The sequence below is a fragment of the Eretmochelys imbricata genome, chromosome 5 (assembly GCF_965152235.1).
Source record: "Eretmochelys imbricata isolate rEreImb1 chromosome 5, rEreImb1.hap1, whole genome shotgun sequence".
In the NCBI taxonomy this organism is placed as follows: Eukaryota; Metazoa; Chordata; order Testudines; family Cheloniidae; genus Eretmochelys; species Eretmochelys imbricata.
Window position 1 is genome coordinate 13108423 of NC_135576.1, and position 25101 is coordinate 13133523.

The window sequence follows — 25101 nt, forward strand, 5'->3', positions numbered from 1 at the left end:
TGGTCATGATGGTCCCTTATGACCTTAAAGTCTCTAAGTCTCTGAGAATCATTCCTGCTGTTTCTCATACCCCCGACTGATAAGTTTTACCAACAAAAGTGATAGTGTAGACATAACCTTAGTGATACTCTCCTGCTAGCAGGATGTTGCGTTTTGGATGTTGATCCACAGTGTTGCCAACCGTAGCAATTTTATTGTGTCTTGTGATATTTGGTGGGGGGTTTGTCTGGTTTTTTTCTTAAAGCCTCTGGCTCCTGGAATCATGTGACCATGAGAATCCAAGCTTTCATTTTTTTTGTTAAACTAAGTTTCTAGTTCTCCTGGTTTCAAAGAGAAGCTTGAAAATGTGACTCAAATGCTATTTAAATGGCTAAAAATCAGAGGAAAAATAAACAGAACCCGAAATGTATTGCTGATTATTTTTAAGCTGATCTCATGATTTTTGAATGTCTAGGGTTGGCCATACTGTACACAAAAAACCTCTCACAACTGTATTTTTACTGAGAGTAGATTTAATTAATAAAAACTCTATGATTTCTTTGTTTTTAAAAGAAATCTTCATTTTGGGCCTCAAACTAGTTGCCAGTCTGCTCTGAAGTTTTGCACTTTAGAAAGATTTGATTTGAAGTCAGGATTTTACGTGCTAAACCCAGGTGATTGTCTTTCTCCTCCCACACAGGTTGTCCATGAAATCAGGAACTACCCTTATCCTCAGCTTCAGTTACTTGCTCTTCAGGGACTAAATCCAAACAGGCACACATCTGCCGTAAGGGAAAGTTATGAAGTAGGTACCTTCTGGCTTACATGATGGTTTAACCCCTTTTTCCTTCCCCTGGAACCTGCAGCTGTCCTGCCATAAATGTTTATACCGGTTCACTATAGAGCAGCTGTTCCAAACTGGAATAAATGTGCTATGTCCAGGAATGCTAAATAGATGTAGTTAGGGTCTGAGTCAAAGCTCATTGAAGTCAGTGGAAAGATTCCCATTCGGTGGTGGGTGGGTGGCAGGGCTGTGGATCAGGCTTTTAGTGGTTCACACACAAATCCAGGTGTGGTGCACAGAACAGGTGGGAGCACAGATTTTACAGGTGCGCATCCAGGCAGGCAGTTTTGGAGCTTTGTCCCAGTTTGTATCCTCTCTGTGAAACATACTAGCACATTGAAACAGTGGCACTGATCTGGCAAAATATTTGTGTCCAGATTATTTTAAAACATGTAATTTTAATATCAATTTGGGTGGCAATGAAGTCTAACAGTTACAGTAAGAAGCCCTGTGTATCAGGACTCCAGGGTCCTCCTTTTGGCTCTGGCTCAATGGGTGGCCAGAAACACGTCACTTAATTTCTCTGGTTCATTTTTCCTGTCTGGAGATAAGACTCCACCAACTTCACAGGTGTGAATTGAGAATTAACTAATGTTTTATAAATCACTAATTTGTAGACAATGGCTTCGCAGAAAACTGTTGATTCAAACACCCTGGATTTCTAAGTGTCAGAAACCCAGGTGTGGATTCTGTGGCTTGAGTCCATGTCTGTTAATTGTCATGGGAGAAGGTCCTCTCATGGATTGGTACCTGGTTACAAGATAGGAAACAAAGAGTAGGAAAAATGGTCAGTTTTCAGAATGGAGAGAGGTAAATAGTGGTGTCCCCCAGGGGTCTGTACTGGGATAGTCCTATTCAACATATTCATAAGAATGATCTGGAAAAAAGGGGTAAACAGTGAGGTGGCAAAATTTGCAGATGATACAAAACTACTCAAGATGGTTAAATCCAAAGCAGATTGCGAAGAGCTACAAAGGGATCTCACAAAACTGGATGACTGGGCAATAAAATGGCAGATGAACTTCAATGTTGATAAATGCAAAGTAATGCACATTGGAAAACATCATCCCAACTATACATATAAAATGATGGGGTCTAAATAAGCTGTTACCACTCAAGAGAGAGATCTTGGAGTCATTGTGGATAGTTCTCTGAAAACAGCCACTCAATGTGCAGCAGCAGTCAAAAAAAGCTAACAGAATGTTGGGAATCATTAGGAAAGGGATAGCTAATAAGACAGAAATATCATATTACCTCTATCTAAATCTGTAGTACGCCCACATCTTGAATACTGTGTGCAGATGTGATCGCCCCATCTCCAAAAAGATATATTGGAATTGGAAAAGGTTCAGAAAAGGGCAACAAAAATGATTGGGGGTATGGAACAGCTTCTGTATAAGGACAGATTAATAAGATTGGGACTTTTCATCTTGGAAAAGAGATGACTAAGGGGGAATATGATAGAGGTCTATAAAATCATGACTGGTGTGGAGAAAGTAAATAAGGAAGTGTTATTTACTCCTTCTAATAACACAAAAACTAGGGGTCACCAAATGAAACTAATAGGCAGCAGGTTTAAAACAAACAAAAGGTAGTATTTCTTCACACAACATAGTCAACCTGTGGAACTCCTTGCCAGCGGATGTTGTGAAGGCCAAGACTATAACAGGATTCAAAAAAGAACTAGATAAATTCATGGAGGATAGATCCATCAATGGCTATTAGCCAGGATGGGCAGGGATGCTGTCCCAAGCTTTTTTTTGCCAGAAGCTGGGAATGAGTGACAGGGGATGGATCACTTGTTGATTACGTGTTCTGTTCATTTCCTCTGGGGCACCTGGCATTGGCCACTGTCAGAAGATACTGGACTAGATGGACCTTTGGTCTGACTCAGGACAGCCATTCTTATGTTCTTACGATAAAAGACTTCATGAAAGTGAAACATAGTATTATTAACATGAGATTATACTTTCTCTGAATAAATGGTAAGAAAAGAACCTTACATTCTATGTTCATCACAAAGCAGAATGAATCTGCAGGGATAGTCTTGGGAGATTGTCATATGCCTTGTGGATATTTTCTGCTTAAGGAGCTGCTGCAGCTGGAAGACAGATTAGGCAGCGTGAACCGGGGAGCTGTGCAGAACACAATCGAGAGGTTCACTTTCCCACACAAGTACAAAAAGGTGAGGAGGCTGCCAGGGTTGAGTCTACAGGTAACTCCCCCAGCAGGTCTGACTTTCACTTCCTAAGGGAATGAGTGTAGCTGGTAAAGAAACAAGTAATCATTCTTGTCCCAGGATTGCTCAGGGATAGGAAATGGGAAGAAACTTGGGTGTGTGTGTGTGTGTGTGTGTGTGTGTGTGTGTGCACCAAATTCAGGTTAGATTGAGGCCCAAACCAAAGCCTCAAATCCAGATGGGAGGAATTTGAAATCCAGGATCCAGAAAGCTGCGGGTGTACATGTATATCCCTTCTGAGTCCAAGTCCCACACGAGGAAGACTCACACGGCGATGAGAGAATCACTCTCCCTTCAGTAAAAGTGATATCTCCAGATTTTGTGATCAAAACTCCAGGAGGTCACTTTATTTTAGATCTACAAGGGAGGAGGAAGGAAAGTGGGGCCTGAGACTTTGACTCTGTTTTACTTGCTGGGCTGGGTTTAGATTATTCTCTCTCAGGAAAGGGGATGTGAGTGGAACTGGAAACTGTGGAAAACAATGGGAAAAGCTCATGGGCCGAATTCTGCTGTCATTTAGTGAGCTCCATTAAAGACACTGTTTCTATCTGTACAGCACCTAGCACGATGGGGTTGGGGCCTGTTGACATTAGCACAAGACAAGTAACAGTTGTCACTCCAGAGTGATTGTGGCACCAGCAAGCCTGTCAACGGGGGTGGGTGGGGGCAAAGGGGGCAATTGCCCAGCAGCCTGGGCAATTTAAAAGGGCTCAAGGGCCCCTGGCAGCCACCACTGGCAGCACAGCAGAACTAAGGCAGGCTTCTTGCCTGCCCTTGCACCGTGCCACTCCCAGAAGCGGCCGGAATGGCCCTATGGCCCCCGTGGGGAGCGGGGAGTGTCTCCGCATACTACCGCCACCCCGAGCACTGACTCCGCAGCTCCCATTGGCCAGGAACTGTGGCCAACGGGAGCTGTGGGGGGCAGTGCCTATTGGCTCTGGCGTGCGGAGACCCCTGGGCCCCCTGCCTAGGAGCTGTTGCCAGAGAGGTGTGCAGGTTGCTTTCGGGAGCCGCCCAAGGTAAGCGCCGACCCCCCGACCGCTTCCTGCATGCCAACTCCCTGCCCCAGCCTAAACCATGCACCCAAACTCCCTCTCAGAGCCCAACCCCTCACCCCCTCCCACACCGGAACCCCCTGCCCCACCCTGGTGAAAGTGAGTGAGGCTGGGGGAGAGCGAGCAACAGTGGGAGGGGGGATGGAGTGAACAGGAGGCGGGGCCTTGAAGAAGGTGCCCGACGGGGCATAGCCTCAGGGAAGGGGCAGAGCAGGGGGTGGGGCAAGCGTCTTTGGGTTTGCAAAATTAGACAGTTGGCAACCCTACTGGGCGGGCATGCGGAAGCCCTGGCTGTGCCGGAAGAGCGCAGCCAGCAGTGCAGCCGGCAGCTCGCCGGGCACCAGCCTGCACAGCCGCAGCGTTGCCTAAATGTCAGGCTGACCGCGTCCGTGGCTTGCGCGCGCGTGGGGGCCCACTGACTGCTCTGCCCTGGGGCCCGGAATTGCTGGCAGTGGGCCAGCAACCAGGGTATTTTCAGTGGTATGGAAGTTACTGCAGTGAATGTTGAGTTGCGTAGAAAGGCTCACTCTTCTAAAGTCTACAGGAAACAACTGTAGCTGTGGCAGGTATAGGTGTGCAGATATCTCCTGGGATGTACCGGTACAGCATCTGTGGGAATTGTGTTGGTATAGCCGAGGGTTGAACTGGGATTGTTATTGTTCACTGGAAATACCCAAGAGACTGTGGAGGTTCCAGTACCTAAGAATAAATCATGACATTAATTGTGACATTAATGACTGTGACTTTAATCATGGAAGTCGTGAGGAAGTGGCTGCCTGGCTCCTTTGCGACCCTGACATTATTCTGTCTGCCTTTCCTCTCCTGGTACAATTTGACAGTTGGAGCATGAGGAGGAACTGGCATGCATCCCACTGTGGATTTTTGACTGGGCAGGCTTCCCTAACCTGGTGGGTCCTTTCAGTTGACAATGAAGCACTTACTGTTCAGAATCCTCCAGCTGCAGAGCTGTAGAGAACAGTAGTGAGTCATAGTCTCTCCTTGTGTAATTACATTACGTCTTTAACCTTGTCACAGAGAAGACCGCAGGAAGGCAAAGCTGAGAAGGGGGATGGGGAGGAGTCGGACACCGATGAGAAATGCACAATCTGTCTGTCTATGCTTGAAGATGGAGAAGACGTGAGGTATGATCTTTCCCACAGAGATTTTCTGGCTCTCAGATTCCCCCCCAGCCTCCACCTTACTTCCATTCATTTCCTGCTTGGTTGGATTTTATTTTATTGGAAATCATTCACCGCTGTGTGAGTATGTTTTTAAGACCAGGCTGTCAATGCTCTGCCTCACGCACATCACTGCACATCTGGTGAGCTCCCTTTGATACTCAGAGTGCAGGTGTCTGTAGGAAGCTAAACGTCTTTAGGATTCTCTCAAAGTCCATTTTATAAATTGTGGCTAAAGGGAGCTATGCTGCAGCACTGGGGCAAAGTTGTCAACAGTGACTTCTGCTTTTGGTCACCTACTTCTGGGCCTCTGTGTTTTTAGGCCCACAGCACTGCAGGTTTTAGTGCCAATCAGTATTTGTGTGACAGCAGGAGCCAGGTTAGATAGCTAAGTCAGTGGCAAGTCACACAGTTCCGATCTGTATGCAAGGCTCTGTAGTTCTGGGGTGTTTAAATCTGGAGTTTGGACTCAACCCCTTATGACGGGAGTAGCTATACGAAGACTTAGATTTCAAGCTCAGGGACGTTTGGATCTGGGGTTTTGCTTCAGGTTCCTCTTTAATCCAGCTGCTCAGTGCATGTGTGTTTGGGAGGTTAGAGGGGGACAGCAACCAGAGTTTTAGGAGCCTTAAATGAGCACCCAAAATTGGAAGCCAGGTCACGGCCACTTAGGAAATTTTGGGTTTCTTGGCATAAAGTTCCTGCTGCCGTGAGCGAGAATGGCAACACAACAATGTTGCAGATGGCATGGAATAGCTGCGACCTTCCGTTGTACCCTAAAGTAACCAACCTGCAGTAAGATTACTGGCTGTGCATATCAGTTTTGTCCTAGCAAAATTTTATTGCGGCAATTAAGTGGGGTAGGAGCCAACACCACACGTAAAGTGACGAGACTGAAGATTCAGGGCTGGCATCTATTCTCCCAACAATGCTGCGTACATGGTAGCGGAACCCTAACATCAGCAGAGTTACTCCTGGCTTGCACCAGCTGAGTAAGGGCTGTGCCCATCTATTCTGCTGAAACGTTGGTCCAATCACGGGCAGCATGTAGGCGCAGCCCTGTGCGGGGGCGGTGGGACAGAGCTGCACTGAATGCAGGAGGAAGGGATTGTGACTCCTCCATAATGAGGTAGCTTGACTCAAGAAAGGGGTAGCCTGCTTCTGCAGATGAGCCCAGTCCAGGCTGCCTGGAGACATATGGCTCTCTACCTTCTCCCTGTGCCCACCACGTACTTCTTCTGGGGCACTGTGCACCTTCAGTGGTCTCATGCAGGGAGCAGTTCCTGCCATCCTCCATACACCAGGGCATATGCACAAGGGTTAAAGGCACTGGACCTTCATTTTTTTACTCCAATTTCCGTTTCTATAAAACAAACGGGTGTTTGTGGGACACTTTGAAAATCTTGGAATTAAGGTGCTTGGTGCAGCTGGTGAATGTTTTCGCTAGGGCTGTGTGTGCAAGTGCCATCCAGGTCACTCAGCATGGCCAAGCTTAAACGATTCTGAACTGCAACAAATAGAGAGGCCAGAAATGTTACCAGTGAGGGTTGTTAACCATTGGAACAACTTGCCTAGGGGTGTGGCGGGTTTTCCCATCCCTCTTTAAATCAAGCCGGGATATCTTTCTAAAAGAGTTGCCATAGTTTAAACAGAAGATGTGGGCTTGATGCAGCAATTACTGGGTGTGGTTCTTTGTCTTAGGGTGTTATGCAGGAGGTCAGACTAGAGAGTAATAACGGCCCCACCGGGTCTTGAAATCCATGAATCTATAAACATACTAAGTGGAGAATGCTTGATTCTCTCCCTCTCTGTATCCTATACGTGGTTGTGTTTGTCCCTTTTCCACCTGCCTCACGCACATCACTTCACCCACTGTAACAGGCATGTGATTCTCTTTTGCAGGCGTTTACCCTGTATGCATCTATTTCACCAAGTGTGCGTGGATCAGTGGCTAGCAACCAGCAAGAAGTGCCCGATCTGCAGAGTGGACATTGAAACACAACTTGGCTCTGACAGCTGAAAGAACCAATGCGGTGCACCGTTTTCCTTACCAGGTCATTTGGCCATAAGCCCTTGCAGCAAAATTTTGCCTTCTGAGCCATTTGATTTAGAGGAAAAGTCTGCAAGCACATTAGCGAAAAGGAGAAATTGGTGGTACAATATCTAGTGGTAGGAGAGGATCCTAACAGCCATATTGGTCCAATGCATGGGAGCTGGTATTCCCAGAGCTAGAAGGCCCTGTGCTACAGAAGATTTAGTATCGAACATGAAGGAACTAGTGTGTGGTTAGTCTGGCCTGTCAATCCTGGATTTCACAAGGATTGTATATATACCTCTTGAATAAGTAGACACATGTTAGGGGGTCTTTAGCTATTTCTGTGGACAGCAACTGGAGCATGTTAGCTTAAGAAATGTTGTGTTTGGTGCCCTAGTCATCTTGTGGTGGACATGTCGCTCTTAACCTAATTTCCACCAAATATTTTTTTCATAGATTCCTTATTTTGGTGCCTGACTGAAATGTGCAGAGGAAAAAAGAAAAAAAAAGTTAAATCTTCCCACCTTTGGGGGGGAAAAAAAAAGAGGTGAAATAGCAAATTCCTGTTTACAGTTAGAAGGATCGTGCTCTTTGCCTCGTCTGAGTTTATTTCTTTGATTATGTTTACAGTGTGTTGCTAATTTAGAGAAGCCTAAAAAAAAAATCAGATTGAAGTGAACAAAATGATAGAGAGAAGGTTTGTTCTTGCTTATCTGCTGGTGCTGGACACTTTCTATAGGGCAGGATCCTGTGACTGACTCTGCTTCTCCTGCTTCCATAGCTTAACGATGTACTTTGGGGTGCAGCATTCAAGGAGGGCCACTTGGTGTTTTATCATTGTAATTTTTCCTACCACTGTCTCATCTTCCAGTGCAATTGCAATGGCTCCTGCAATCTGTATGGCCCGTTGATGTCAGTGGGAGCTGCAGGTGTTCCACATTTCTCCTGACCAGGCCCAGAATTCCTCAGCAGAAGATGTATCTGATGCTAACCTGACACCCCACCTGTGGTGAAAGATCCATTGTCTCTCTGCTGGAGAAAGAGAACCTATTAAGCTGGTCATAGTCGTTAGACCCTGCAAGTGTGTTTTGGAGGACTAATTGGCCTGGAAATATGCTTGCAATGTGATGAGAAATGCATTCTTCCGTCTCTCAAAAACAAAAGCACAAACCATATTTTCTTCTAAGGCAGGTATCCAGAAGGGGGAAAATTGAACACAACCAACATGCCCTTCTTACAATTAAATTCCTAATCTCATGGTCTTCTTTGGCTCGCGGACTAAGAAATTTCAAGTGATCTAATTAAACTCTCCGGAGCTGTGCTGCCATCTAACCTCCTTTTCAGGCTCCTGGAGGCAAAGGAGAAAAGGGATTGATTCAGGTTGCATCCTGCACTAAATTTCTTTCTTCTGCTCTTTCCTTTTGCGATTTACACGAAATAGCAGCATCTCGTAGCTTAGAAAGCAAGAATAAGAGAGGAGATTACAGCTCAGGTGGAATTCTGCAGGTTTTTTAAAAATCCACTTTTTTCTTCATACCTGGCTGTGGAAAATCTCAGCGAGTTGTTCTGATGACAAGAAGCGGGGGAGAATAACAGGATAGTTCAGTCTTATATTGTACATAAGAAATTGCGGACAGTGTGAAAATTTCAGTACAGGATGGGAATTTCGATGTATGGGATAATTGACTACTTGGTCTGACTTTTAAACTGTAGATGTGTATGCATGTACATTCACCAAACCACATCTATATAATAGATATGTACGGCGTGAGCTCTGAAATGAAACGGATGCTAATTTGGCCGGCTCGGTTATAAGTATGTACAAAATAAAGATTAGAAAGTAATCAATGAAGTGCCAAAAATAATGGCACTTTCTGAGCCACATTCCCTTGAAATAAACATTTCAGATTATTTGCCATGAGAGACATTGAATTAAGTGCATGTTGACTCTTTACTCAGTCTTCTTTTCTGACAGCTCTCTGGAGGATTGGAATCAACAGCCCAGATTCTCCAGGCTTTTAATACATTTTTCATGTACTAGGGGAGCAAAAAAGTGACTAGAGGATTTTTAATCAGAAACATGTATTTAGGATGCTTATATGGAGGATGATTTCTCATTCCCATGAGTGCCTGTTTCATAGGAGCTAAGTAATGTTTTGTAAGTGGAGATGAACATAAATTACCCTTGGAGAGCTCATAGAATTCCTGTGAGCTGTAATTGGAAAACGCTGACCTCCCAGACGCCCATGTTATATATTTTTTCCAGTCTGGAGAATAAAGTTAACGATAGGGCCGGGACGAGCGACTGCATCAGCATTCGCACAGGAAAGGCTCTTCAATTCACTGCAGTCATTTCGCCCAGGGTCGCCATCTCTTCAGCTGATCTGTCTTGCTAGACACAGGTAGTGGCGTGGGGAGGAGGGAAAGATAATAACTTACAAGGGCAGGTGAAGAAGATGCAATCCATAAATGTTTATTCGGAACCACTGTTCTCGTCCTGTGTGTGTGTGTGTGTGTGATGAGAACAGTGTCGGGGGTGGGGGCGAGATAACTGGGGCAGGTAACCGCTCTTGCAAAACTCCGCTCTGAAAAATTCTAGCACTGTTAAATTTTGCCTCAAGATGACATTGGAACACGTGTGGTCATTTCTACTTTATCTTGTTGAACATGGCAGTCTGAGCCCTGAGATTAGAGGGGCTGAGGGCCTTGGGCAATAAATAGCCTGGGCCTCACTCCAGCAGCAGCAGATTCATACATCATTACAAAATAATATGAACGAGCCAAACAAGATGTTGCTCTTTCGATGCACTGTAATCCATCATGCATTCTAGCCTGGTCCTGCCAGTGCTGAGCTTGTCCAAGGAGGGGCTGAGGGTCCTCTAATGAAGTGAATGGGAATTACAGCTACTCAGCACCTTGCAGGTGGTGCTCAGCACCTTGCAGGTGGTGCTCAGAACCTTTCAAGACTTGGAATGAACTATTCAGTGGGGAGGAAGTGAACTCTTCCGACCCCTGTCTCTTACGTCTATGCGAAAGTATTATTATTTGCCTAATGAACAAGCACAGTTTTTAAAACGGTGAAGAAAGCACCAAACTTCCATGGTCTGTGTGAGTGAGTGATACAGTGGCACGCGAGAGCTTGTAACGTCTGAAATTTGCATTTTGGTGTGTCAGGCTCCCTTGTCTTTAAATAGCTTGTATGAGTAGAATGAGCTAATAGAGTGATTTTTTTCAAAACAAAACAAATCTCTAGAAACAAAACATAGTTTACAGGGTTTTGTGAGTTTAAATGCCTTATATTTAACAATCATAATTTATGACTAACTTGTAGATATTGTGGGTTCTTATTTAATTATTTTTATAGTTGTTTTTGCATTTTTAATTATAATTTATTTATTTAGAAATTAATACTAATTTTTTTTATTACTCCTATTACCTCATTTTTGCATCGTTTCTGGGAATGGAATGCTTTGCATGCATCGGTACTTAAACAAAGTTAAACACGGGGCATGGGGGTGGGTAAAGCTTATCATGTCAAAAAAAAAATCAATCAGGGTGTGTGATTACAAACTGTATTACTGTGGTGCTGTTACCTTGGATACATTCCATAAACATGCAAACCTTTGATTCTGTATGCTGTGACATAGTGGAAAACTGCAATATAGTGACTGTGTTTAGCACATATATATATAAATATTATTTGCACTCATAATCAAACTGTGGTGATCCTTTCACTCATGCCCGTATGCACTGAAGGAAAATAACACTCCTCAGAGCCAAATAATCGGGGTGGCTCCCGCAAGCCCCCGGGGGTGTCTTCAATGGGAGTTTCTTGCTCAGAGGGCTGGCAGCATCTGGACCATCGTAACATAATGTAGACCTAGGATTTGAAAGCAAATCAGGTCAGTGCTGGTTATCCCCTTTAGAAAGAGAGTCTCTATAGGCCATATTCCTCCTCAGTATACAGTGGTCACTATTAAAAAGCCAGTGATTGCCAATAACAACTGCACAGTAGTGACTGAAATATCAGAATTTCCTCCTGTACCTAGAAGAGGAAATCTGGCCACAGTTCTGCAGCTCTTATTCCCATAAATAGCCCTATTGAAGTCAATGAAACTTGCTTGCAGGAGACAGGCAGCAGGGCTGAGCTGTAACTGCCATGTCTCGGATGCCACGGTGCCGGGGCTGTTGGGGATATTATTTTATTATTTGTATTATAGTACTTCCTGGATTCCCTCCCTCCTGCCCCTCGAAACTGGGGCCTCATTGTGCTAGGCACTGTACACATACATAGTGAATGACAGACCCTAGCCCAAATTTTTTACAATCTAAATAGACAAGACCAACAAATGGGTGAGCGGGAAACAGGCACATGGATCTATTTTTTTGCCTGGTGACCACTGTCGCAGAGCTCAGGCTGGCCTTGCATGGTTCCCTTTAAACTAACCTTTTGTGGGCTTTCTCCTTCCTGCTGTATCTGTTGTCTGGTGTGCCTGTGCGTGTGTGAGGTGGTGGTTTGTTCAGCATGCTACATGTCTGGCCAGCTAAGCATTTCAAAAGGGATGAGGCAAAAGACAGGGGCTGCCCTCTGAGATGATCAAACTGTATTTTTAAGTGTGGAGCCCGACCTTGTGGCTGAGCCCAAGTGTGGAAGTCCCTTTGAAGACAGGGAGTTCATCATGGGGAGCGGAGCACGACTGGGCCCTAGATTGCGCAGTGGCAGTGGCTGACTTCTCAGCATTTCCATTATAGTGGAGCTGTGACCAAGTTTTAGGTGGAATTTGAGTGCTGATTAACGAAGGGCACTTTTTGGAAAGATCACTCCATTGCTCTGCTGTGGCTGCCAGCCAATTCAGGGATGTTGCTGTTACTTTGGAGCCCCCTAGAGGCAGTTGCAGGTGCAGACCGAATAGACTGGGGAACCACAGAAAATGGCCTGTGTGGCCCCTTCTCCTGTGTGGCAGGCCCACTGTGTAGAATGAACACCCATGAATCCAGCAAAAGAATTAGGTCTGAGACTACTCCTCCCCACCCCCACTGTAATTTTATTGTCTGACTTTTCCAAGTGTCTCAGCTGGTTCAGTGACAGCAGCACCACTGGTTAGAAACAGTTATAAATTGCCTCTAGGGCTTGGAATTGAAGATGCCTAGAAATTGTTTGTTTAATCATTTAAAAATAAATCAGTATTGAAATCCCCACCCTCCATTTTTTACTCTCCCCATCAAAAAGTTGTAACTTAATATGACACAGTAATTTCAGCTGGCATCTTCACAATGCTTTTTCAGGCATAGAAGGGAAATCCCTTTCTCTAGAAAATGTGACCCTAGATGTCTGATATAATTGGTTCACGTGGAGAATAGTAGAAGCCACTTAAAAAAAATTGCTAGTCATTTCACTAGATGTCTCCTGGTGTATGTAGAAGGAAAACTATAGTAGCTGCTGGCAAATGTTGATTCTTTTATGACAACCACTGTATAATCTGGTCAGACTTGCTAGCTGCATTAGAGAAATAACGGTTTGGCAGTGTTCCATTTGAAACCGTTATTCCTTAGGAGTAACTCAGTGTAATCAAGGCAAATTCTCTTGGGTTGAAATTTGTCATATAAGCATTCTACTAAGGAGGGGATACACATACGTATAAGTAGGTTTCTTGTGAATTAGAGAAGTCACCTATAATATACGTAAAGATGATAATTCTGTACAATGGTTGTTCTTCTGTGTGACAGCTGAGTTTAATTTTTTTTAAATCCTAAAATCCTGCATGGTACTTGTGTAGACCAGGCAGTTCATTTCCAAATAAAAGCCCACCTTACCCCCAAAACTTAACTGAAGTTAGAAAAAGGGGATTAATGAACCCAAGCCACTGTTGATCCTAAACAACTCGTTTGTATTTTGAATGCATGGGGACAGCACACACTGTGTGACAGACCTATCACCACAAGCTATCACAACCCTGAGGGCTCTGCTAGAAGTGATTGTTTCCACCCTTGAGATACTGGTCCACTAATAAAACTGCAAATAAACAAACCTTCATCTGAAGCCTATCTGCCATTCAGAGGTGTCAATTCAAACAGTATACCCCCCTCTTCTGCCCCCTGCACCCTTTCTTTTCCAGGTGAAAGTTACAGGCAGGGACAACTGTGCCACTCTCCAGACAGTGCAGAGCATATTCCAGTAGGGGGCACCATAGTAGCAGCAAGACCAGTGAATAGCTCAGCAGCCACAGCAGGGCAAGGAGGGGCACTTTTAAATGGGCTTGATCCATAACCAGCAAATAGGCAGCTCAGGAGGGTGGGAGCCCTTGCTGTGAAATGTTAACCTTGAGTCATAGCTGCCGTGTCAATGATTAGCAGTTCAACTGCGTAAGAATATCAGTGAGAAAATAATTGAGAAATTATCCTGGCCGTGAGCCAGTTTTTCCCATAATTTGTTTCAAAGTGATTTTATTTTGGACGGGAGACCAAAAAACACGACAGTCTTAATTGCCTTTTTTTTTCCCGTCCCTTAAAGGTGCTGCTTAGCTTGCTTTGTCACTGTGACTAAAACATGTCCACCTCCATCTCACACCGTTCTTTAACGTGCACATACCCATAATGTGGAGCGGGTTTTGTTTTTCCCGTGGGCACCATCGGACTGTAATGGGGATAACTAGAGCAATGTGTGGACAAACAAACAAATAAAAACTCCTTTAATGGCACGGGCAAGTGAAAGGATTTTCCACCTTTTTTGTAATCCTACTGCTGTTCTGTTGTGCTGTGCAACATTTTGCTACATAGACTATTTTATAGAAGAAAGCTAGACAAAATATTTATTATTAATATTAAAGCAATAGTGCATTGAAGAAATGAAGAGACATTAGAAATTGTGTAAATGCTTAGATTCACTTTTGGTGGATTTTTTGTACTTTATTTATAACTAATAAAATGAATTGCATTGCTAACTACACCTCCCGGTCTAAGTGGAAGTTATTTATTTCTGGTAGGTTTCTTTCTTTTACTTTTGTATCTCTACTTTCCTTTCCTATAATGTTTCAGGCCCTCTTAATGTATTTCCACTGATGTGAGCTCTGCATACAGGACCTGATCCAAAGCCCATTGACTTGGGCCCCAGCTTTGCATAACTGTTGATGTCTGTAAAGCATTTTCAGCTCTTTTAGGATGGAAGACACTATGGTCCAGAATCCTCAATGGTATTTAGGTCTCCTATTGATTTCAATAGGCATTAGGTGCCTAAATACCTTTGAGGGTCTGGGCCTATAGACTGTAAAATTATCAACATAAAATCTACAGTTTAGTAATCTGAAAGTCTGTGTTAAACTTGAAATTGGGGCAAATTATTCCCCCCACGCCATATATTAGGCTTATGCCATTCATCACATGGCTGGGGTGCCATCTTGCCGCCTTTACTCCCATGAGTCAAGGAAAATACTCATGGGAGTAAGTGCTCCTTTGTAAAATTGCCTCATATGTCCTGAGACTAGAGGTTCCTGGGCAAACTTAGTAGCAATATTTTAATTTTGATTAAATTTTAAAACTGAGGCTAAAATGTGTGAGGATTAAAATTCAGCCACAAACGGCTGGGGCCCCAGCACGTGTTAGTGCCCTTGTTGATGCAGACAGGCCAGAGATTGTGTAGACATGGCCTGTGGACCATTTTGTCCCAAGAGATCACGCTCTCAGGTAAGAGTGGGAAAATGTTGATAGAATGGTTCAAGGGAAGCCTAGTGTCCCTGCCCACGCTGCAGGGGGCTAGCACTCCCACCGTGGAAGTTGCACATGGCTGGGGTGGGAGGGTGTTGGAGGCAAGAGCGGGACGGAGAAGGGCTGGAGTCTGGGATCAGGAATGGGACCCAGAGGGGCTGGAACAGGCCCAGGACCAGGTAGGAACCGCTGGGACCCTCAGTCCCAGCCTGGAGCCAGCTGCTCCCTCCCTCCCATCTAGTCTTGTAATCTTCCCCCAGTGCACCCACTATCCCTCCGCCTCCCCATAAACAGGGAGCTGCCACCGCTCCCCCATGGAATACCAGTTGCGTGGAGGAAAGGCCTGCTCTATGGCCCAATGACTTCCCTGGGACTCAGCCCCGCCAGGTGGACTCATTTCCAACGCCGTCTGTCAAGACAGTAATTTCCGTAAGTAGAAAATTTTACTTCCCATTTGTCTAAAAATAGAACCGTAGGTGTGCTGAGCACACAGTATCGGGTCAGTGATGCCGCCAGAGCGAGGAGCTGTAAGAACTCTTAACTGAGCAGGGAGAGTTCTGGTCAGCTGTAAAACCCACCGGCCTGTCTGGGCTTTTTGTGCCTCCTCCAAAGACCATTGAAGTCAGTGAGAGACTGTCCATTGGCTCCAGCCCGCTTTGGCTCCAGCCCGACGGGCCTGTCTTATACCAGTATAGTTAAAGTGGCATAACCCTCCCAGTGCGGCTGTCTTTCTCTCAGTCTAGGTGCTTTATCCTGTCTAGTTATTCCAGTACAGGGAGAAGAATAATAGACTGGTACAAGCTGCCTTTTTACCAGTGTAACTGGGTTGACACTGGGGATTGTAACGGTAACTGGAAGAAAGCATTCCCCTAACCCACACAGTTATACCAGTAAAACGTCCACGGGTGGCCTACGCGTGAGTGAGCTAGAACAAAACCACTGTTAGGTGTGTACCTTCTTTTGCTGCTTTTGGCTGCTTTGTGTCGCCTGCAGGAGCCTATGAATGACTGGAAGGCGAGAGGGGATTCATCTGTGTAATGAAGCGCTGAGAGAGGCGTGTTGCACATAGGTCACTGTCATGAGTCCCCCAGCTGAGCCAGAGAAGATGAGACTTTCCTGCTATTTCTAAAACTGACAGAAGAAAAGCTTTTTTTTAAAAAACTTCCTTGCCCCCCTCTCCCCCCAGAAGATTTCAGGACTTCTTGATACATTGTAGAATCAAAGGGGACACACATTCAACCTTAAAAAGAAAAGGAGGACTTGTGGCACCTTAGAGACTAACCAATTTATTTGAGCATGAGCTTTCGTGAGCTACAGCTCACTTCATCGGATGCATACCGTGGAAACTGCAGCAGACTTTATATACACACAGAGATCATGAAACAATACCTCCTCCCACCCCACTGTCCTGCTGGTAATAGCTTATCTAAAGTGATCATCAAGTTGGGCCATTTCCAGCACAAATCCAGGTTTTCTCACCCTCCACCCCCCCCACACAAACTCACTCTCCTGCTGGTAATAGCCCATCCAAAGTGACAACTCTCTACACAATGTGCATGATAATCAAGGTGGGCCATTTCCTGCACAAATCCAGGTTCTCTCACCCCCCTCACCCCCCTCCAAAAAACCCATACACAAACTCACTCTCCTGCTGGTAATAGCTCATCCAAAGTGACCACTCTCCCTACAATGTGCATGGTAATCAAGGTGGGCCATGTCCAGCACAAATCCAGGCTTTCTCACCCCCCCCACTTTTTTTTTTTCCCGGGGACACACACACACACACACACAAACTCACTCTCCTGCTGGCAATAGCTCATCCAAACTGACCACTCTCCAAGTTTAAATCCAAGTTTAACCAGAACGTCTGGGGGGGGGGGTAGGAAAAAACAAGGGGAAATAGGCTACCTTGCATAATGACTTAGCCACTCCCAGTCTCTATTTAAGCCTAAATTAATAGTATCCAATTTGCAAATGAATTCCAATTCAGCAGTTTCTCGCTGGAGTCTGGATTTGAAGTTTTTTTGTTTTAAGATAGCGACCTTCATGTCTGTGATTGCGTGACCAGAGAGATTGAAGTGTTCTCCGACTGGTTTATGAATGTTATAATTCTTGACATCTGATTTGTGTCCATTTATTCTTTTACGTAGAGACTGTCCAGTTTGACCAATGTAAATGGCAGAGGGGCATTGCTGGCACATGATGGCATATATCACATTGGTGGATGTGCAGGTGAACGAGCCTCTGATAGTGTGGCTGATGTTATTAGGCCCTGTGATGGTGTCCCCTGAAAACCTGGATTTGTGCTGGAAATGGCCCAACTTGATGATCACTTTAGATAAGCTATTACCAGCAGGACAGTGGGGTGGGAGGAGGTATTGTTTCATGATCTCTGTGTGTATATAAAGTCTGCTGCAGTTTCCACGGTATGCATCCGATGAAGTGAGCTGTAGCTCACGAAAGTTTATGCTCAAATAAATTGGTTAGTCTCTAAGGTGCCACAAGTCCTCCTTTTCTTTTTGCGAAGACAGACTAACACGGCTGTTACTCTGAAACCTGACATTCAACCTTGTTTCCTTAGGCCACTTTTAAAGGCACACTGGCTCTTGTGTGCAAGATAAGGCGATCATCCTGGCCATTCCCCAGCATGGGTAATTCGGGTGTCTCCTCTGCATGCTGGGAATACCTAAAGAGCAAACCTGCCTTTTGGTACTTTGCATTTCTGGTCCTGAATGGAACCTGGAAATACGATGCTGACAATGGTGAGAAATGAATTAACCAACTTGTCTTTCACCCTCTAAAAGGTTTAGCACCGACAAGCCAAAGTCAGGCTCCACCTCCCTGAACACAGGGCTGGTAGGCAGGCAATAGTCAACATTGTCCTGTGCCTCCTACTGCCTTCATGGCTAAAAGCTGCATAAGTCCCCCTCTGACTACAGTGCCTATGAAGATAAGCTTACTCCAGTCCCGTGAAGGGGCCAGCAACACCAGACCATGTGAAGAAGCAGCATGAGAGCTTAATGCTGCAATACCACTGACTTGCTGCAGCCAGCCAGACATCTTCTGAGGTGCTCCAGGAGGGGGTATTGGCAGAACCCCCACCCCACTGCGAAGACGAAGAGGCCTGGAGAACACAAGTATCTGCTGCTGCAGTCAGATAAAGGTAGTGTCCCTCCACATAACCTCTCGGAGTCAGGTCACCCCCAATATCCCACTGAAAGAGTGTTCACTTCTTTCTCCCAGCATCAAGAGTATTTGGACCATTTCAAGGGAATGCCTAAAAAAAGTGTGAATCTCACTGAAACTACCCATGTTTGGCTGCCCCCCTAGAGTATTCTTTAGGACATATTTCAGAGTAGCAGCCGTGTTAGTCTGTATTCGCAAAAAGAAAAGGAGTACTTGTGGCACCTTAGAGACTAACCAATTTATTTTGAAGTGAGCTGTAGCTCACGAAAGCTTATCCTCAAATAAACTGGTTAGTCTCTAAGGTGCCACAAGTCCTCCTTTTGTTTATGACATAGTTTACCTGATAAATTTTATAGCATTCATCCTATTAATCTGTTTATTTTTGCTGGGGAGAGAATAATACAAAGTTATTGACTGGAGCTATTAAAATTTATTATCCAATGTTCATATTTATTCTAGGGATAAAGGCTTGATGAATCCTAACTACTAAATGGGTTTAGGTACAAATCTACACCAAATTAGGGAATCATAGTGCTGAAAAAGGGAAGCTCTTTGAGGGCTAAATATAGGGCTTATAAGGAAACCTGAGCGTGACCTCAGCTATAAAGCTGTGACCAGTTTCAAGCAGAGTAGCTTTATTGACTTCATAATTACTCTGAGCTCATTTTGATAAGAAGAAGCTGGATGTACTTTCTTTTGCTGGCATTTCTGAGACAGAGACAGAGAGTGGGTGTGGTATCATTTTCAAGCAACATGAAGCCCAAGGCAAAATGGTCTCCTGGTACCGGATCTCAACTTCTCAGTTGCTCTGTGGAGCTCTTACTGATGTCCTTCGAAAGGGTAATAGCACTGGGAGAATTCAATTTAGAACACAGTCATTTTATCTTTAAAACCTCCGCAACAAAACATAATCGATGCTGTTTTTAGGTGTGGGGCTGATAACATCCTGCTGCCCAGTGACAGCAAATAGTAACAAGCAAGTGGTGTGGGGGAAAAAAATACTTCTGCCCATTAGGTTAGTGCAGATAGGGCCAAATTCCAATACCCTTATTCACCTGTAGTAGCATCTTGACTCCACCAGTAGCCTCCACGACGTCAGTGGGCCTATTTGTCGAGTAACACTTACTCATGCTGAATAGTATCTGGCCCCCCTACATTGTAATTTTGAGCCGCCAAACCTTTTGGGTTGGTATCAAAATGAATTTGGTTCTTTTATGTCTTTTTAACATCTTCCTGCAGATTAAAGAGCCCTGTATGAACACCTATATTGGGACGATAGGGTCCCTCTCTGGTCCACCTCTTTTTTCACTTATGCCAATCCAGCATGGGTATGAATGCTACCAAATGAAAATGGCAGCATTTTGCACCCACTTCCATAGGTTTTTAAGTCTAGAAAGGATAATTATGATCACCTAGTCTTAGTATTACAGCGGATAAACTAAGTTGCAAAGGAGTGTAATGAACCTGTCAGTTACAACAGGTTTCAGGCTAATTTCTTTTTCATGTCCACAGAACGTTCGGCAACTCACCTTTCACCAAACAGCACCTTTCCACCAAAGGCTCACTAGTTGCACCGAGTACCAGGCTGACGAGGAGGAAGAATAGGAGAATCTTGTCATTACAAAATATAGCTCGATGCAGGAACATTTGCCACATTGTTGTCTGCCTTTAGAGTGGTGGTTGCAATTTTCAACGTGTCAGAGTCCAAACAAGAAAAAGAAATACAATAAAATGCGCCCGTCCCTCATTAAGGATCAAATCTTGAGAAAGCAAAATGGCAAAAGAGCAGTGAAGAGGAGTTGCCCAGCTGACCAATTTACAGGCCCAGCAGGCAGATCCTCCGCTGGTGTAAATTGTTCCAGCACTTTTGAAGTCAATGGTGCTTTGACAATTTAGGCCAGCTGAGGATCTGTTCCCACAGGTTCTCAGCGTTGCGAAGAATGTATTCATTTTAGCCACATAATGCAAATCCCTACACTGGGAAAATTCCATTGAACCTCATTACTTTCATAGCATTAGCTGTTGTAGCAAATGAACAGCTCCCCTGAGATGGGATAGTGTTTAGTTTGATAGAAAACAAGGGGTAAGTTTTAAGGCTTTCCCTCCTCCCCCCTCCAAGATTGTCCTCCATGGTCACAGCAAGATCAGTGACCCTTGGTATTAACATACTCCCCATTGGTTCCTTATTAGCAAAATTTTGCCTGGCGTTTCCAGCAGCTATTAGACTGCCTTTAGAATAGATAAAAACCTGCAAGTGATTACTTCTGTCCACAGCAGCAGGTGTGTTCTGTGTCAACAGTAAGGGATTGCGGCTCTCATTTTGGAACTATGCAGTAACTTGGCAACGTAAGCCTTGTTGACGTAGCTGATGTGATAGAGCTCAGTGAACTAAGAAGCCATTTTTCTTTCCGAAGTTGGAGTGTGTATAAGCGCAGGGGGAATATGGCATTGACTAGAGCCAGCATAATGGGGGGGAGGGATGGAAGGAAGGGTGATGTGCCAATTTCCCTATATAGATTGATGTACCCCATTCCCAACCAGCAACTCTTATGCATTGGGATTTCCATGGATCCAGCTAGACTCCAGTCTCTGAGAGTGGCCGGTAGTAGATTCTTTAAAAGACGATGCCATAAACCCTGCAGTGGCAGTTATGGGATAAACCACCCACCAGGTTTTTAAAAACTGATCTTGATTTAAAAAATAATCTTTCTACCCCTAATTAATTAGAGGTTGGGTCATACTCTGGTGTCTGAGGGTATAGGCCGCGTCCTCTGCTCTTGGAGTTTATAGTCATTACAGTAAAGATGCAAAAAACAAAAGTCACTTTCACTTGCAGCATAAGTAGATCTGTTGCAAAGTAACAATGGAGAGCATGAGAATTGGCTAATTTGATCCAGGACTAAATGTCACCATTTTGGTTAATGGCCACAGTTATAGGTGGCTTAGGCCACTATTGTCCATTATGGAGGTTTTTTCGGGGGGTGGGGGAGAACTGTGGTTTTTTGCACCGTCCTCTGAAGCAGAGGCTGCTGGTCCCTCTCCACTGGACTGTATGGATCATTTCTGGTGTTCATTAAAACCATGGCAAAGTTGTGCTAAAAGACCAAAGGCCATATTTATCTTTGGAAGCAATGTGGTCATCATACAAAATGTCATACTTTTCACAGTATGGGCACCCATTTAGGCCATCTAGGCACTTCTATATGGCCACATGCCTATACCATGGGAGCTCCTCCCAGGTAGGTATAGCTTGTCCTCACAAAACACCCTTTGAGGGAGGAAAGTATATGGAACATGCTACAGGTGGGAAGCTGAGGAACTGGGAATTAAGTGATTTTCTCAAGGTCAACACAGGCCATCTGTGGTGGCGCTGAGAATGGACCCAGGTTTTCTGAGTCCTAATCTAGTGCCTGAACCACTTGACCTCCTTTCGTTCTATGAGGAGGCCAGTTCGGGCTTGTCATGTGTGTGTCCTTTGGTGACATGGCTACTTGATCACTCAATACTGGCCTGGAACCACCAACTGACTGGCCATATGCCCTCAGACGGCTGTCTGCCTGCTATGACTTGCAGCAACTGTCAGCCTGGGCCAAATTAAAAACAGTGGCACAGACATCAAATGTTTCTTAGCCTGAAAGTTGCTTGATTTATGTTTTAAAAACTGATCTTTATTTAAAAAAGCAAATCTTCTTGTCACTTACTCAGCACCAGAAACCAACCTTATGGACTGATCAGACTTAAATAAATAAATAATGTTTTTTGTCGGTTACCACCTGAAGCATAAGACGATGATCATGTATGTTCTATCGCAAAAATAAAAGCGCAGAGTGAACGAAAATACTGAAATTCCCGAAGTGTCACTTTCACCAAGGAACTTGGGGCTAAAATAAAAACCCCCGAGAACTGCGTTTTAGCATGGCACGTCTGCTATAACACAATGGGATCAATCGTACTGCTATAACACAAAGTGGCTTTTTTAAAAGTTATGCACAGTGGTTGTTTACTTCAAGGGGGAAAGAAACTTTTTAAAATTAAAAGGCAGATAGTAGAAAAATAGCCACCTTCTACTTCAGAGAATAGCTCAAGGCAACTTCATGGAAGATCTCATTTGCTAGTTCATACGCCCCCCCTACTGCAGTTAAAGCGCTGACGTAGACCTCAGGAGAGTTAGATTGAACTCTGCCACAGATTTGTGGGGTGACCTGAGGCAAGTCACTTAAATCTCTCTGGCCCTCAATTCCCCATTTTTAAAATGGGGATAACACCACCTCTTTTCTCCCAACCTCTGCATGTTTAGACTGTAAACTCTTGGGGGGAGGGATTAGCTCTCACAATGTGTTTGTACAGGGACTAGCCCAATAGCCTAGCTCTGATCTCAGTTGAGGCTAACCTCATAGATTTTAATTCATAGATTTTTTAAGGTCAGAAGGGCCCACAGTGATCATCGAGTCTGACCACCTGCACTTCCGCTGTCACAGAATTCCATGCGTCATAATTTGGATAATAACTCCATGGGCGGTGGGGCTCTGGTAGTCCAGAGCATCTATAAATAACATACTAGTGGTACTATGGGGCGGGGCGGGGAATAAAGCATGCTTCTTAGCCCCTGGAGGAGCTGATCAGGCAGTCAAGCCCTTCAAATGAACATGCCGAGGCTCCAGCCACTACAGGCTAGTTTTGAATGCATGCTTAGGATGAAACCTTTTACAAGAACGACAGCTTGCCCATGGTGACGGATGCCCGATTCCCCAGAGAGCTGCGACACAGCCGGAGGCAGCAGAACAAACTTCCTCAACGCTGCCCATTGTTTCACAGTATAATCTACTGTACGGATTTGGTTAAACATGCTGTGATACCAGTGGCTTGCATTATAAAATCAGGAGGTCCCTAGGCTCGGCTCCTAGCTAGGCATAGCAGTGCCAGTGAAGCATGCCGGGTGTTCATTAGCACAGATGCTGGCCCTAGCTATTTCCATTGTAGGGTCTGATCCTCCAGCGAGCTCTCAACTCCCATCGATTTGAATACGCAGCACTTTGTAGCCTCAGGCCTGTAGCTGGAGGGAATAACGACAGTTATAGACAGAGTCTGAGAGTCAATCACTGTTATTATTCACATCAGTGAGTACTTGATCACTTATGCAGTTGATTATTAGGTAGATTTCAATAACTCACTGTTCTCCAAAAATCACCATTTACCAGAAAGGTTTGGAAAATGAATTGATTTAAGCCATTTAACCCTAACCATCAGAGGAGTGAAGTTCTGGAACAGCCTTCCAAGAGAAGGGAAGCCTTCAAGGGAAGCAGTGGGGGCAAAAGACATAGCTGGCTTCAAGACTAAGCTTATGGAAGGGATGATATGAGGGACTAGCCTAATTTTGGCAATTAATTGATCTTCAACTATTAGCAGTAGCTATGCCCAATGGCCTGTGATGGGATGTTAAATGGGGTGGGAGCTGAGTCACTACAGAGAATTCTTTTCTGGGTGTCTGGCTGGTAAGTCATGCTCAGGGTTTAGCTGATCGCCATATTTGGGGTCAGGAAGGAATTTTCCTCCGGGGCAGATTGGCAGAGGCCCTGGGGGGTGGGGGTGGGGGGTTCTTCCTCTGCAGCATAGGGAATGGGGTCACTTGCTGGAGGATTCTCTGCACCTCAAAGTCTTTAAACCACGATTTGAGGACTTCAATAGTTCAGACATAGGTGAGAGGTTTGTTACAGGAGTGGGTGGGTGAGATTCTTTGGCCTGTGCTGTGCAGGAGGTCAGACTAGATGATCATAATGGTCCCTTCTGACCGTTGATTCTCTGATTCTCTGTTAACTGACGACACAGGGCTGAATGCACTCTAAGGGCTTGTCCACACGATCGGCGAGCAGCGATAGATCCAGCGGGGTGGGTGTCGCTTTATCGTGTCTATACTAGACGCGACTGATCCACCGCTGAGCACGCTCTCCTCAATTCTGGTACTCCACCAGAACAAGGGGCACAAGCAGAGTCGACAGGAGATTGTCAGCTGTCGACTCACCGCAGTGACGACACCGTGGTAAGTAGATCTAAGTACATCAACTTCAGCGACGCTAATCACATAGCTGAAGTTGCGTAGCTTACATCGACCCCACACGGTAGTGTAGACAAGCCCTATGAGGTACATTGGCTGGCGTCTACAGAAGAAGATCATGATGTAGGACCCCTGTAGTGTGAAATTTGCCCAGGGGAGAGTAGCTTGCAAAGGTATGGTGCCAATCCTTAGCATGGATTCTCGAATAGTAGAAGAAAAATGCCTCACCGATACCAAAACATACCATTTAGTAGGCTCAGATAAGCTGGCCCATGTGGTACCGACTTTACTACAGCTACTGCATACGAGAGGAAGGATGGGCCAGTGCTTAAGGGACCGGCCTTGGCTGTAGGAGACATGGTGTCAGGTCCCTGCTTGATCATGGATTCCCTGTTTGGGAAAGTCACTTAAGAGCCTAAATATATTTGTGGAGCTGGGCCTTAGCTTCTCTGCGCCTCAGTTCCCCGTTTGTAAAATGGGGAAACAGTATTTCCAGACCTCCCAGGGCTGTTGTGACGTTCTCAGATTGTACCTAAACTATCTACAGAGATACAAGCCGTGTAATGAGGCTGCTCAGGATCATGTATCCTGCCTCTGGTGTGGTAAACAAAAGAGAAATGGGGGAGGGGGGAGCTGGGAAAATGACCTAGCTCATTGAATCTGAAGAGCTGTTGGACCTTGGCTGTGATTAACAGCACCAGTCATCAGCAATTCAATGCAAATCCACATGGCTCCCTGTCCCAAAATGAGATTCACTCGTTAACCCCTGGATTTACAGCTAATCGCCCTTTAAACCCCCAGGGCCCTGCAGGGAGGTAGAGCAGAGTATGGG

The 25101-nt window shown here is 45.0% G+C and overlaps 1 protein-coding gene across 1 annotated transcript in view; it reads left to right on the forward strand.

Annotated features, from left to right (window-relative positions):
* Positions 1-7315, forward strand: part of ARK2C (arkadia (RNF111) C-terminal like ring finger ubiquitin ligase 2C) — a 107091-nt gene extending 99776 nt beyond the window's left edge. Inside the window, exons 5-8 of the mRNA XM_077816204.1 lie at positions 680-784; positions 2913-3008; positions 5153-5259; positions 7198-7315. Of these exons, the coding sequence (XP_077672330.1) occupies positions 680-784; positions 2913-3008; positions 5153-5259; positions 7198-7315 (426 nt within the window). The remainder of the gene's footprint in view (positions 1-679; positions 785-2912; positions 3009-5152; positions 5260-7197) is intronic.
* Positions 7316-25101: the final 17786 nt, after the last annotated feature.